Source organism: Spermophilus citellus (genome assembly GCF_964194105.1).
Source record: "Spermophilus citellus genome assembly, chromosome: 13".
Classification (NCBI taxonomy): Eukaryota; Metazoa; Chordata; class Mammalia; order Rodentia; family Sciuridae; genus Spermophilus; species Spermophilus citellus.
Window position 1 is genome coordinate 94,861,396 of NC_138193.1, and position 15,221 is coordinate 94,876,616.

General features: G+C 39.4%; 1 protein-coding gene across 3 annotated transcripts in view; it reads left to right on the forward strand.

Moving 5' to 3' along the window:
* The window catches only part of RBKS (ribokinase), an 87,466-nt gene that overhangs the window by 17,626 nt on the left and 54,619 nt on the right, over positions 1-15,221 (forward strand). For all 3 annotated transcript variants that reach the window (XM_081264503.1, XM_081264502.1, XM_081264504.1), the window contains 2 exons: positions 13,043-13,106; positions 14,036-14,098. In XM_081264503.1, coding sequence (XP_081120629.1) covers positions 13,043-13,106; positions 14,036-14,098 — 127 coding nt within the window. The remainder of the gene's footprint in view (positions 1-13,042; positions 13,107-14,035; positions 14,099-15,221) is intronic.

Sequence of the window (15,221 nt, forward strand, 5' to 3'; positions counted from 1 at the left end):
TAATCCTATTCTTTTATGGACAAATACTATCCCATTGTGTGGCTATACCACGATTTGTCTATCCATCCATAGCCAAAGTGATTGATGGATGAACCCTTGCCCGGTGTCCGCCGTTTGGCTGTTGTCCTCTCTACTAGTTTCTACCTTGCTGGATCCTCTGGGAAGTAGCAGTCCTCAAATAACTTAGTGCTGTCCTCCCTGAGTGGAACGCGTTTTTAACTCGAGTGTGAGATGCGACGGAATAGCCTTCTTTGGTGGGCTTCTAAACAGCAGCATGACTCACCCCGTGTTTAGCAGGTCTCTTTGCAGCAACACAGCTTTTGGAAAATTAGTCCAGTAACTGGTGATTTACTCATCACAAAGTCATTTTCTTCCAGTGCCATATCTTAGAAAGGAATTTGGACCTTAATGAACTACACATAACTCATCCTTTGGCACACGTCTGTGTTCAGGTGTGGAGAGAAATGATATGTAACATTCAGGGATTCTATTTCTATTCATCCTACTGGAATAATTTGAAAATCAATGAAAAGTTTCAAATTTTGCATCTTTCATGTCATTTGAAGTGCTAGCATTACTAGTATAACAGGAAAGGTAGATTATGTTGGGTTTTTTACCTTTAAATGTAAAAATGTATTTATTCACTATTGTTGTTTTTATATAGGAAATAACAGGCTAGGTTTACAGAGTAGTAGATACAAAAACCTTGACTTAAAAAAATGAGACCCCTTCTGTGAACTGTGCAGATTTTGCCAAAGTCTCTCTGAAATATCATTTTGCATTGTACACAACACTTTTCTCTCAGCAGGAGTCTGTAAGTGATATATAAACTACACAATTATCACTTCATCTACTAATGAACTGTAGCTCTCTTTCTAATTTATGGCTACATGATATAATTCTCATGTGGCTATTTGGTCAAAAACATCACATGAAGTACAACATTCAAAGTAAGAAATCCTTAATTGCTAAGGTTGATTTCTTGATTAATTTTAATTATCAGTACAATTAATCAGCAGTTAATTGTATTCTAGGAATTAAAGGTCTCTGAGAAGGGGCTGAGGAAAAGCTTTAGGCCTTACCCATCCCATAGTGGATTAAATAGTATAGTCTAGGAGTAATCAGATACTGCAGACTTAAGGGGACAAAAGAGCTAGAAAGAGGATGATATAATTTCCTGGCAGGAAAACCCAGGACGTAGAATTGGTGTTGGAAGCTGGGTTCCCAAAATGGCTGTCCTGGGAAGAGGGGAGTTCCCTGGAGCTGGAGGTGTGAAATAAGAGATTAGAGAAACTTCCCTCTTGGAAGCCTTATAGAAACTATTCATGTAGCCATTGAAGTCAAGATTAGATGTCCCCTGGGATCTCATCCAACTCTGAGATTTTGAGATTGATTTTATTTTAGGTTTGTTGAATTTGAGGCAAAGAGAGAAACACAAAATAGAAATATTTGAATTGTAGAACTGAACTTGGGAAATGAATCATGAAACCAGATGAGTGGATGTGAGAGGAATGGCAGGGAGCTGTATTTTGGGAAATGTTCCAGTTAGGAGGCTGGTTGAAGCACAGGTGCTGTCTGTCTTCTTCTGGAGTGTGATGGTTTATGTTAGCATCTCAGCAGTTTCAAAAGTTCTTCACATCTACTATGGCCCCAGCACAGTCATCTCATACTTGTCCCACAGTGGAATTTAGCCCGCACAGTAAAGAATAAGAAAACATGACTTCAGGTAAAACCTCTGCAGGGCAACTTTGCTTAGCTGCCCTGGAACCCTTAGATGGGGATTTATTTAAAAGTTTGACCAAATTGTATAATATTCTTAGACTTCTTAAAAGAAAACTATTTTTATAATAGAAGTTATTATCTATCCATTCATCATGAAGTTTTTCCACTGTGAATTATATTTTTCTTGATTTAAAAAAAAAATAGTTTTAGATGGACACAATACCTCTATTTTATTTATTTATTTTCATGCGGCGCTGAGGATAGAACCCAGTGCCTCACTCATGCTAGGCAAGTACTGTTCCACTGAGCTACACCCCCAGCCCATAAATTATATTTTTATTAAGCAAATTGGCTAAACTTGCTTTATAGTAGATTGTAATTTTTTATTTTCATTTATTTGTTTACTTTGGATACTGGAGATTGAACCCAGAGGCACTTTACCACTGAGCTGCATCCCTATTGCTTTTTATTCTCTATTTTGAGACAGGGTCATGCCAAGTTGCTGTGGTTCTCACTAAATTGCTGGGGCTGGCCTCAAACATGTCATCCTCCTGCCTTAGCCTCCCAAATCACTAGGATTACAGTTATGCACCACCACAGATTATAGCAATATTTTAAAGATGATAAATTCAAATTAGAAACCTTTTTATGGTTTGGATGTGAGGTATTCCCCAAAAGCTTATGTGTGAGATAATGCAAGAAGGTTCAAAGGAGAAGTGATTGGGTTGTGAAAGTCTTAACCCAATCCGTGGACTAATCATCTGATGGTATTAATTGAGTGGTAACTGAAGGCAGGTTGGGTGTGGCTAGAGAAAATGGAGCATTGGGAGCATGGCTTTGGGGTATATACTTGTATCTAGTAAGTAGAGTCACTCTCTCTGCTGTCTGATCATCATGTGAACTGCCTTCCTCTGCCACACTCTTCTACCATGATGTTCTGCCTCACTTTGAGCCCCAAGGAATGGAACCAACTTCCTATGGACTGAGACCTCTGAAACCATGAGACCTCAGATAAACTTTTCCTCCTTTACAGTTGTTCTGGTTATTCACAGCAAAAAAAAAAAAAAAAAAAAAAACTGATTAAAACAAACCAAAATCATGAAATTAATCAAGATAAAAATGAACAGATAGGAGAAAAGAAAACTAGAAAATTCCCTCTTTCTTAGCAACATTAATTTACCTTCCCTACTGTATAAAAAGTTAGAAGTCAAGCTCTAATGAAGCAAGATTGTTTGGTGGCACAGGCAAAAATGCTTATATTGCTAAAGAGAATTATTTGTCAAGATATTGTGACGAGGGCTGGGGATGTAGCTCAAGCGGTAGCACGCTTGCCTGGCAAGCGTGCGGCCCGGGTTCGATCCTCAGCACCACATACAAACAAAGATGTTGTGTCCGCCGATAACTAAAAAATAAATATTAAAATTCTCTCTCTCTCCCTCTCTCTCACTCTCTCTTAAAAAAAAAAAAAAAAAAAGATATTGTGACGAAAAGTATGAGTCACATCAACATTTAAACTGTAAGGGGCTGGGGATGCAGTTCATTGGTGGAGTACTTGTCTAGCATGTACAAGACCTTGAGTTTGGGGCTGGGGATGTGGCTCAAGCGGTAACACGCTCGCCTGGCATGCGCAGGGCGCTGGGTTCGATCCTCAGCACCACATAAAAATAAAATAAAGATGTTGTGTCCACCAAAAACTGAAAAATAAGTATTAAAAAATTATTTTAAAAAGGTGGTTGTTACTTATGTGCATGTCTCAGTCCATTCAAATACTTTCGACCAAGCTTAAAAAAAAAAAAGACCTTGAGTTTGATACCCAGCATTGCAAAAAGCAAAAATAAAATAAAATAAAAAATTTGCACAGTGATACATATGTAATGAAACACTTAAAGTAGTTAAGAATTATGTCATGACCAGGTGGCACATGCAATGACACATGCCTGTTACCCCAACAACTTGGGAAACTGAAGCAGGAGATCCCAAGTTCAAGGCCAGCCTCGGAAACTTAGACACTTGCTCAAACTAAAAAGAGTTGTGGATGAAGCTCAGTGGTAAAGCACCTCTGGGTTCAATCCCCAGTACAAAAAAAAAAAAAAGAAATTGTGTCATGGGCTAAAACTGTACAGTCCAATGACAATTGAAGATGGTATTTTGAGATTGAAAATCCAGGGAGATATTGTAAATGTTTCCTCCTCCTTTCTATTGAAACTAAATGTTGGGGAGGAGGGAGTTATTTCCAAGCATCAAACACTGGCAGTTTAGGAGAACCATGTTGAACAAGGAGCCCAAGACACAGAGACACGAATGAGCCCAGAAGCCCTGCTTTCATTGCAGGTGAATGGAAGCCATGAGCAGAAATGGACCCAGATGAACCAGGTCAGGAATCAGCAAACTGGAATGACCTTCAAACATTGCCTGGTCTTCCTTCCTACAAACCTGAGACTATCTAAACTCTCTAATACAGGTAGCCATCTGTTTTCCATTCAGAAAGGTCAGGCAGTAGGTTAGGGCAATGCTACTCCAAGTTCATTCAGGCCTGTACCAGACTGCAGGCTGTCACGGCTTTGAAAGTCTGCAGAGAATCATTTATAGCAATTTGACATGGTAATGTTGTAGTTGTTGACTATAACAGTTTTGTTTTTATTTCACTATTATTATATTTTACAAAATTATTAATTCATAATGGGTTGTAAACAAGAAAAAAAAATGGACATTCACCACAGAGCACTTGAAAAGTAGTTCATGCGAGTGCCCATCAGCTTACCCTACAAGCTGCCTTCTGTGCTAGATGATGTGGGAACATCAGCTGGCTGCACATTGAGGTTTTCTTTTTTTTTTTTTTTTAAAGAGTGAGAGAGGAGAGAGAGAGAGAGAATTTTTTAATATTTATTTTTTAGTATTTGGTGGACACAACATCTTTGTTGGTATGTGGTGCTGAGGATCGAACCCGGGCCGCACGCATGCCAGGCGAGCGCGCTACCGCTTGAGCCACATCCCCAGCCCCACATTGAGGTTTTCATCTTCAGAGATCAAAAATTAGTAATCAGGTCTTTCAGGTAATATATAATGAAATAAAATCTGTCCTTTCCTTAACTCTGTAGAAGGGCAACAGGCCAAAACCACTTGGCTGTGCTGACTGGAGTTCCAAACACAGGGGATCTTATGACCCCAACAAAACAAATAGTATGTACCTTATGTCACCTTACATAGGAAGAAGTGACGGAAATGAAATAAAATAATGGGATGACCCAAACCTACCACTTTTCCCAGATGACCAGGCCTAATAATGGTGATTATTACATTAGCTTTATATACTAAAGATTATTATTAAGGTAAACCCTCCTATATCCAGGATTTAAACAACCAGCAGCTTAAATAACTGATATTGTATACATTCTTTTTTTTTTAATATTTATTCTTTAGTTTTTGGCGGATACAACATCTTTGTTTGTATGTGGTGTTGAGGATCGAACCCGGGCCGCACGCATGCCAGGCGAGTGCGCTACCGCTTGAGCCACATCCCCAGCCTTGTATACATTCTTGTATCGTGTGTGTGTGTGTGTGTGTGTGTGTGTGTGTGTGTGTGTACATCTGTGTTCCTAGGGATTGAACCCAGGGCCTCTGTATCATCAAACTACATCCCAGGTCTCTTATTTTTCAGTTTGAGACAGAGTCTTAGTAGATTGCCAGGCTAGTCTTGACCTTGAGATCTTCCTCCCACAGTCTCCCAAGTTGCTGAGATTATAGGCATGTACTACCTCACCCAGCACTTCTTTTATCTTTTATGATGATAAATGACAAGTAAAAAAAAATTTTAATCTGAAGGACTTATTTAAAAAAAAAAAAAAACTTCTGGGCTTTGCTGTATAGCAACAATACAATCATCTCCTTAATTGGCTGATCGTCATAACCCCCCCTGGCACTGAAAAGTCACAAAAGGTCTTGAATCATAAAGGTTAAATGACATTCATCTTTGTTTTATTGTTAATATTTTCATATATGCTCTTTGAAAATCTATAACCTGTTTTAATATCCATGATAATTTCTTCAGCAAAGTATTCAATTTCATGTGACCTTGGGCAAGATACCTTAGTCCTTTCTGTTTTATTTACCTTGAATATTTATTGAAGGATGGAATTACTAGATGGGGTCTGCCTTTCAAGGATTCCAAGCAGCCTAAAGAACCATTTTTTCAATCATTTTAAAAGTAGAAATTTTCTGGGCACAGTGGCATTTGCCTGTAATCCCCACAACTCTGGAGGCCGAGGAGGAGAACTGCAGGTTCAAGGCCAGCCTCAATAACTTAGGTCCTAAGCAACTTAGTGAGACCTTGTATTGAATTAAAATTAAAAAGGACTAGGGAAATAGCTCAGTGGTAAAGTACTCCTGGGTCCAGTCTCAGTACCAGAAGAAAAAATGTAGAAATGTATAGTAGTTTAGTATCATAGAGCTAACTGAAGTTTCCCTCCTCAGCACTGAGCATAGTTCTGGAAGGCAGAAGCCACTCTGAGGCCCAGCCTCACTGCCAGAGAACCTGCAGTAGTCAATTGAAAGAAGCAGCTCTGCTGGAGGAAGCACCCTTGCTTCTATAAATACAGCTCTTTTGTCTTCCATGAACCTTGCTGCATTGTCAAATACAGTGGCCACCAGCCATATGTGGCCATTTAGATATAAATGTAATTAAAACAAAACTAAAAGCTGGATGTCTCAACCACACAGGCTGTATTTCTAGGGCCTGTGATGTAGAGCACATCACCACTATACCAAGTGCCATTGGCTGACGCTGCTCTATAGTACTCAGAGCAGAGCTGGGCCTAGGGTTTCCTGAGGTGCCACTTAGGTTCTGTGAGTTGCCTTGGCTTAAATCCTTGTCCACAGAAGAAACCATAGATGATCTAGCCTTTTTCGCCTGGAACAGCCATACCCAGATAAGCTCTCAGGTTATATGAGTTTTCAAGAATCTTTCTGCCCAACAGTATTTCACTGCTGCAGCCAAAAGAGTGTGAGGGTGCCTTCAAGAGGGCTCGTAGGAATAGAACCTTGTAGAATATCCTGCAGCCACAACTAGAATATGGGAGTACTTGTAGTCATGTCCCTTCAGGAACAAGATGGGTCCAAGAAAAATGAACAGAAAGGTAATCAAGATGGTCCATTCCTACTAGGAACACCTCTAGTATACAGGCTTGGGAAGTGATCCCAATATTTCAGGCTAGGGAATCCAGCAAGGTGTAGGAAGCCTAAACTGACAAATACGAAATTGCGAAGAATATCTGATGGCATTGAATAAATTATAGCACTGATTAAGAATGCTGTAGGAGTACCAGAAATGAGAGGATTAATGAGAGCCAAAATAGAGAGGAAGGTCGACCTTCAGTTGCTGCTTGAAAACAAGTCAGGCTTGAGTAGGTGAAGGAGAAAAGAAATGACTCCTGAGTCCTCAGAAGTGAAGACAAGGAAATAAACGTGTCTTTGTACTCACATTGTATTCTAACACAATCAAGTGATAATGTCAAGTTCATAGTTCCTTTCCGTGGACCACTCTGAAAAACAGAAATCTTTTTTTTTCCCCCTGGGGGAGGGTGATAAGTATGAATTTTAGAAAGATGGAAGCAAAAGAAGCAAGGGGTGGCAACACTGGGCTACTTGAAATTGAGACCTGGGTCAGCAAACACTAAGGAAACTTCTTTTTTTTTTTTTTAAGTATTTATTTATTTATTTTAGTTTTCGGCGGACACAACATCTTTGTTTGTATGTGGTGCTGAGGATTGAACCCGGGCTGCACGCATGCAAGGCGAGCGCGCTACCGATTGAGCCACATCCCAGCCCCTAAGGAAACTTCTACGCTGCACCATATGTTGATCCCAGTGTTGGAGCCTGCTGGGGCCCTCACCCCAGCAGATTCCAAAAGCCACTCTTCTCCCTCTCCCACTTAGCAGAGTTACCAGCACAGAACCACCCAGGCCTAAACGCTCCGTCATCATCTATTCCAAATGAAAGCTTTAGAGACACTTGTTCAGCTTTCTGCAATCCAGTGGTCCTCCACTTGGGCCACCTAGTATCATCACCTGGGGAGCCTGCCACAGTCACAGCTGCAGAGTCTGAGTCAATGGATCTGGGGTGTAACCAGAGCATCAGGACTTGTATAAGCTCCCGGAAGGACACATGCCAATGTGCAGACAAGGTTGAGAACCATTGGTTTCCTGCCTGCCAGAGAGAATTCACACCAGTCCCCCACCCTACAGCCTGGCTCAGACAGAACAATTTGAGGCAAAATGCAAAGAATTTTAATTAGCTTGATAATGGCAGAACTGAAATTAGACTCCAAGTTTCCTGACTCCCATATGTACCATTTGCCTCATGGCCAAGATGCTTACATTTAAAGTTTTCTTATCAACTTGATGGCCAAAGTGTGACCGGGGAAACAGAAGAAGCCCTCCAAAGATTTCTTTAAAATCATCTTATATTAAGTCCATTAATACCAGCTTCCTTTGTCAGAACTCCCATTTGTGTTATTCACCATGTTTTTCAAGATACTCTCTCAGTTCTCGTTGGCAGGAAACAAAGCCTTTGCTTGGATTCTACTCCTCTGACTTTTGGTTATCAATTTCCAATAACTGGGAAAGAAGCTTAAATTTGAGTCAAAGGAAGCAAAAGGGATAGGGAGGTATACCCTTCTCTCAACTTTTTTTAAAATAGTAATTTCAGAAATATAAATGAGTAAATAGATATGTAAAAGGTTCTGAGGGTGAAGAATTAGGGAAGAGGGCATTCTTTCAATATAACATTACATGTATTATCTGTGCAACCCTATAATGCAGAATGGAAAAGGAGCATTTTAAAAAGGACACAGATTTCCATTGCTCTTCTCCACATGTTAATGTGTGAGTTCGAAACATTTAACACTTAAAGATTATTCCTGATGCCCAAGGCACGGATGCTGCCAATTGGTGATATTATTCTCATAAAAATAAAGATAAGTGATTGCATTGAACAGTATTAATTACACCAAATCATTAATAGCAGTTATTGTGTTTTTATTATAATAATAATAATAATGTAACCTCATAAGTACTTGCTTCCATGATCAAGTGTTCTTCTGTTTGAAAACAGGGAACTGGAAGAATTGGAACCAGATGGATGGGAAAGTGGTTTTTAAGTTAGAATTCAGGGTTGGTGGAATTCTTGTTTGTAGAGCACTTGCCAAGTATGTATGAAGTGCTGGGTTCAATCCCCAGCACTGGGAGTGGAGGAAAATCAAGCAACAGTAGTCCTGTCCCCTTCCCCCAACCCCCAGAGAAACAGCCTCAGCTTCACTGCCCTCAGGAGGAAGAGGAGGATGGTAGCACAGAAGCCTTCCCTAATCCCTTACAATTCTAAGTATGTTTTCATATAGTTTTTTTCTTGTCTCCTCACAGCAAACTTGTGATTTTTAGATAAGGAAACTGAGGTCTAGAGACAATTAAATTGGCTTGCCCCAAATCACACAGCTAGCAGGAAAAGGATTCTGGTTTTCATATCACAAATGAAAAAATCACCTTCCTATTTTTAGGCTTTTTATTCCTCGTTTTATTTTATAATGGGTCACCATGACTAGATGCAAAATTAATGGCACTAGGGTTGACTTCTCTTAATCCTTAGCAGTGTCATTACTTTTCCACTATGTTTTTAGTCATCTGATTTCTGTTTTTAACAATGGAATATCGAAGAAGCAAAAGCAAAATTTTTTTTAATATTTTCTTAGATGTTGATGGACTTTAATTTTATTCATTTTTATTTATTTATACACAGTGCTGAGAATCGAACCCAGTGCCTCAGACATGCTAGGCAAGAGCTCTACCACTAAGCCTCAAAAACAAAATATTTTATTTCACTTAAGAGTTTAAAACTAGACCAGCCAAACAGATTTGTCAGGGAATTCATGCTGGAATAAATCAGAAATAATAACCATCACCAAGGGATATAGAAATCAAGTCATTCCCTGAGCAGGAAGAAGACAGAGATGGCAGCCTCTAAGTAAGATTCAGTTACAGCAAGCCTCCAAAGTGCACCCTGAGCATGAAATCTCTTCCTAATTATGCCTCTGATGCACATGCTATGCCACCTGTACAGTGCCTCTGTATTTCTTATTCCTTGATGATCATTTTCTTGACGGCAAAGCAGGCTCTATGGTTTCCTTCTGCCCTGAAACATTCTTCCTAATCCCCTAAACTCTGTAATGTCTGTAACATCACCTCCACTTGCTAGGGCTGCCCTTGATGTTCACCTTTAATAGAGTTTGCTTGCATAAAACTGTTAAAAAGGAGAAGAAAAGTTTCATTGCTCTAATTTCTATCAAGCTCTTCATGCCTAGGAATGGCCTTTTTCTAATCCCTGCCATGTTTTTATAGGGACATTTTCCCCAGCTGTGTGACACCTTGATTGCCCACGGGAGAGAGTTATTATATAAAGTAAGATGAGAGAACAAAGATTTAGTTTCTGGCATGAATCTTTAACCTGTTGAACGAGATGCCTTTGCATTCACCTAGCAAATAAATAACTGGCCTCCATCAGGGAAACCTCTGATAGATGAGCTCCTTCCAACAGGAAACCCTCCCCACGACAGTGCTTGCTATATGGGTTGTACTTCCCTGTACATATTGAATTCTGCTGGTAAGAAGTTAGTATACATTGTTTGAGATTGTTGCCTAATCAGCATTTAGGCCAGAAAAAGATCAAAAGGAAGAGTGTTCTTTAAGGAAGAAGGTATCAGATATGCCAGTTAAATCAGGAATCAGGCAAGCACGGTGGCACATGCCTGTAATCCCAGTGACTCAGGAGGCTGAGGCAGGAGGATTGCATGTTCAGAACCAGCCTCAGCAACTTAGCAAGGCACCTAGCAACAAGACTTTGTCTCTAAATAAAATATAAAATAAGGCTAGGGATTTGGCTCTGTGGCCGAGCGTCCCTGAGTTCAATCCCCAGTACCCTGCAAAAAAAAAAAAAAAAGTCAGGAATCAAGAAACTGTAGCCCACAGAGCAAATCCTACCTACCTGCCTAGTTTTGTAAAGAAAGCTTGATTAGAACACAGCCACACCCATTTGTCTCCGATTGTCTTTTGGCTACTTTCACACTGTAACAGAGAGTTGAATACTTACAAAAGAAATCATGTGGCCCATAACACCTGGAATATATACTGCCTGGCCCTTCATTAAAGGAGTTTCCAACCCCCTGGTCTAGCTGATCCCAAAGTTTGCTCAGACCATTTTTTTTTTTTTTAAGAGAGAGTGAGAGAGGAGACAGAGTGAGAGAGAGAGAATTTTTAATATTTATTTTTTAGTTCTCGGCGGACACAACATCTTTGTTTGTATGTGGTGCTGAGGATCGAACCCAGGCCGCACGCATGCCAGGTGAGCGCGCTACCACTTGAGCCACATCCCCAGCCCTGCTCAGACCATTTTATCCACATTCCCTGGATCTTTTTCTTGGTGTGGGGGGGGGGGGGGAGGTGGTATCAGGGATTGGACTCAGGGGCACTCAACAATTGAGCCACACCCCAGCCCTATTTTGTATTTTATTTAGAGACTGGATCTCACTGAGTTGCTTAGTGCCTTGCTTGTGCTAAAGCTGAATTTGAACTTACGATCCTTCTGTCTCAGCCTCCCAAGTGGCTGGGATTATAGGTGTGCACCACAATATCTGACTCCCTAGGATCTTAACCTAAGTAAATCCCCATGTTTCTTGATAGCTCCAAAATGAAACAGTTTTCTGTGAAGGAACATATTCACCAGGAAATCTTAGTGCTGCCTGCAGAACAGAAAACTAGAAGTACTGTGAAGAGGTGGCAAGCCTAGGGCCTGGGGAACCAGGCAGGTAACAGGAGCTGTGTAGGCCAAGTAGGGCTGAGTGAACTTGAGAACTTGTGCCTACTTTGGGGGCCATCACCTCTTAGTTCCTGCCTTGTAGGAGTGTGATCCCAGTGTCACCAGAATCTCTGGATTTTCAGGACCTCCTGGAAATCTGTTTTGGGTAATCTCTTAATATTTAAATATGATTGCTGATTAAATTTAAAATAAGGGACTGAGGGGCTCAGTGATGGGGCATGTGCTTAGCATACACAAGCCCTGAGTTCAATCCCCAGCACCAGGTTTAATTTTTTTTTTTTAATAGCAAGGCAATCACACACAAACCTACACATGGAAGTTTGCAGCAGCTTTATTCATATTTGCCAAAACCTGGATGCTAACAAGATATCCTTCAGCAGGTAAAGGAGGAATAAAATGTGGTCCATCCAGACAACTGAATATTATTTAGCTCTAAAAAGGAATGCGCATAAGCCACATAAAGATACAGAGGGACCTCAGATGCATATTACTAAATGAAAGAAGCCTGTCTGAAAAGGCACTGTGTGATTCTGACAATATGACATTTTGGAAAAGTCAAAACTCCAGAGACAGTGAAAAGATCACTGGTTGCCAGGGGCTGAGAGAGGGAGGGATGAATAGACAGAGACCAGAGGATTTTTAGGGGAATGATACTTACCCTATCCTGCTATGTGTCTGTTTCCATGTAGGCTGGCTGCACATGGTGAGCCAGGGGCTCCAGGATAACCGTATCTCATAGTTAGCATTCCCACTGGAGGAAGACTTGTCTTCCCTTGAGGTCTCCATAAAATCCCCAGGATTGACTCTTAGTGAACTAATTTGGGTCATACACCCACTCAGAGTAGTAGTACTTACTTTTTTAATCAGGCCTGGGACCCTTGGACAACCTTCTTAGATTGTCTATGAATGAAAAAGAAATAGAGGTGTAAAGAAAAAAATCAAAGGGCCATTAATAGAGAGATGGTAAGGAGCATGTAGAAACAATAGTATTCCACTATACCAAGTTACCCAGTTTAGCAAGAGCTATTAAAATTCCCTTCTCTTTGTCTCCCATGTCAAGGTCAGAGAAAAGATAGATTCTAGAACATCAGGCAAGTCATTTCAAAGATGCCCTCATTTATAGTGAACTCTCATAAATATTGAAGATTGATGATGGAGGATGGCTCTGTCTCAATGGGAATTGTCAGATGAACAGATCAAAAGGAGAAGGAAGCTCTAGAACTTGTGATTCACTTTAAATATGTCACATTTTAGGTGGGATATAAGTGAAACATTAATACAATATATAACAATTCTTTGGGCTGAAATCAAGTCTCCCATCTTAAATTAAGAAGATTAATTAGTTAATGTTTATAAAGTACTGTGCAGATATGCCCTTTTAAAATGCTAAGTGTTCTAAAAACTACACTATAGCATTTTACTAAATGTAAAAGATCTAACGTTCACCATTTCTTTGGCACAGGTTGGCAAGGATTCTTTTGGCAATGATTATATAGAAAACTTTAAACAGAATGGTATTTCTACAGGTAAATTTTCATCTTTTTTAAAAGTGAATGTTTATAAGTTTCTTCTGTGATCTTGTTTCAATAAAATTGAACATGGAATAGAATTATTACATCCTCCTCTGGTGGCCATAGAATTTGTATGCACAGCTTTGTCTGGTCTTATTTAAATGTCTCCTGGTTCTTTAACGTACATTCCTCCAGATAGGAATCAGGTGAGAGGAGGTTATGAACCTTCATCTCATGGACAAATGACAAGGAAAACCAAGTGATAAGTTCACAAAAGATATTTTAAGAAAAGTGTTATTGTTAAAGCTGAAACCGATCACAGATATCATCAAGGCTGAACCCATGATCACAGAAGGGAAAATGGAAGGTCAGAGAGGTTCTCTGGCTTTTCAAGAGCATGCAGCAAGTTGGAACTAGAGCCAGATCTAGAATGGAGGTCTTCTGTTTCCAGTTCTGAGCTCTTTCCTACTGCCAGAGGCTCCCTGATCAACATTTATGTTTACATGCCAGACCACAATTCTTGACCAGATGAAAGCTTATGAGAATGAAGAAAATAAAAAAGTTCATTTTATAGGTTCGACCTTTTGGTTTTTTATCTCAAGTCTCTCGTTTTTTCAGTGAAGAAAAGAAATGTGTTGATCTAGAAAAATGCATATGTATACAATTATGAATAATTTGAGGAACTGGAAGTGAGGCTGGTTTGATAGGTTGTTATTAATGCACAGAAAAGGTGCTGCTAAATGTAAAGATGTCTATTTTCCTCATTGTATAGGTGATGGGTATAAATTAGCACTAATTACTTATTTTTTAACTCATTCCAGATGGTTAAAGGTTAAAAAGGTTTTTTTTTTTGAGGATTAGTGTTGCATTGAAATTGTTAAAATAAGTTATCCATGCCAGGCTGTATGTACGTGATTGTAATTTTCTTTTTCTTTTTCTTGTAGAATTTACATATCAGACTAAAGATGCTGCTACAGGAGCTGCTTCTATAATTGTCAATGATGAAGGTATGTGTTTCGCATATTAGAGCGTCATTTCCTAAAACGGATAGTTCATCTCCAGAGCTAGATTGGAAGCACCCACTGCTTCCAGTCCTGTGGACCTCTTACCCACCCACCATTTCACGGCCAAATGTGAATTTTCCAATCCAAATATGTTTTCCTTTTTTATACTCCCCATATTGATTGCTTAAATATGTCATTACTCATCTGACACATACGAAGCATTATAATTCCCCCAAATATTTGTATTCCGTTATGTTCCCATCATCCTTCATGTGAACTCAGAATTGACATTTGTCTCTAAAAGCAGTCAAGTATTCATCTGTTATTTCCATTACACTCGGTAAGTAAATGTAAATAGGTGCAAAAGAAAGTTTGCTGGATCATATTTATAGAATCTTCACTGAGTAAATGGCAGCAACTAATCACTTCTAACTTATCGTTAGTGTTCAATTTTGTCTGCTCTTTAAACAGCAATCAAATTTCAAAAGTCTATACAACTAAGTGCACCTCGAGGCTTTACCACAATTAAAACATTAATCTTTAAAAACAGTGACTACCAAAAAAAAAAAGTGATTGCCTTCAAATTAGGTTTTCATAATTTCTGCCAACTGTTTTAAGTATAAAAACACCTACACAGATTTTTTTAAAAGACCAAGCATTTCATGGGCACCTAGGACAGACCTAGTTAGACATTATAGGCAGTCAGTGTGTTTTGTGTTAGATTAGGATTTATCAAGATATTTCTTTTGTTTGCACAGCACCCCCTTTATCTGTAGGGGAATACATTTCAAGACACCCAGTGGATTCTTGAAACTGTGGGTAGTACTGAGCCTGATATAGACCATGTTTTTTTTCTTATACATATATGCCAATGATAAAATTTATTTTATAAATTAGGACCAACAAGAGATGAACAAGAATAACTAATAATAACAGAAATTTTACAACAATTTTCTATGATAAAATTGATATGAATGTAGTCTATTTCAAAATCTTATGTGCTATACTCACCCCTTGGGTGATGATGTGGATGACATAGTGCCTGCGTGATAAGACAAAGTGAGATGAATGACGTAGGCATCGTAGCTTTAGGCTACTGTGTAAAGGTTATTTGACCACTGCAAGG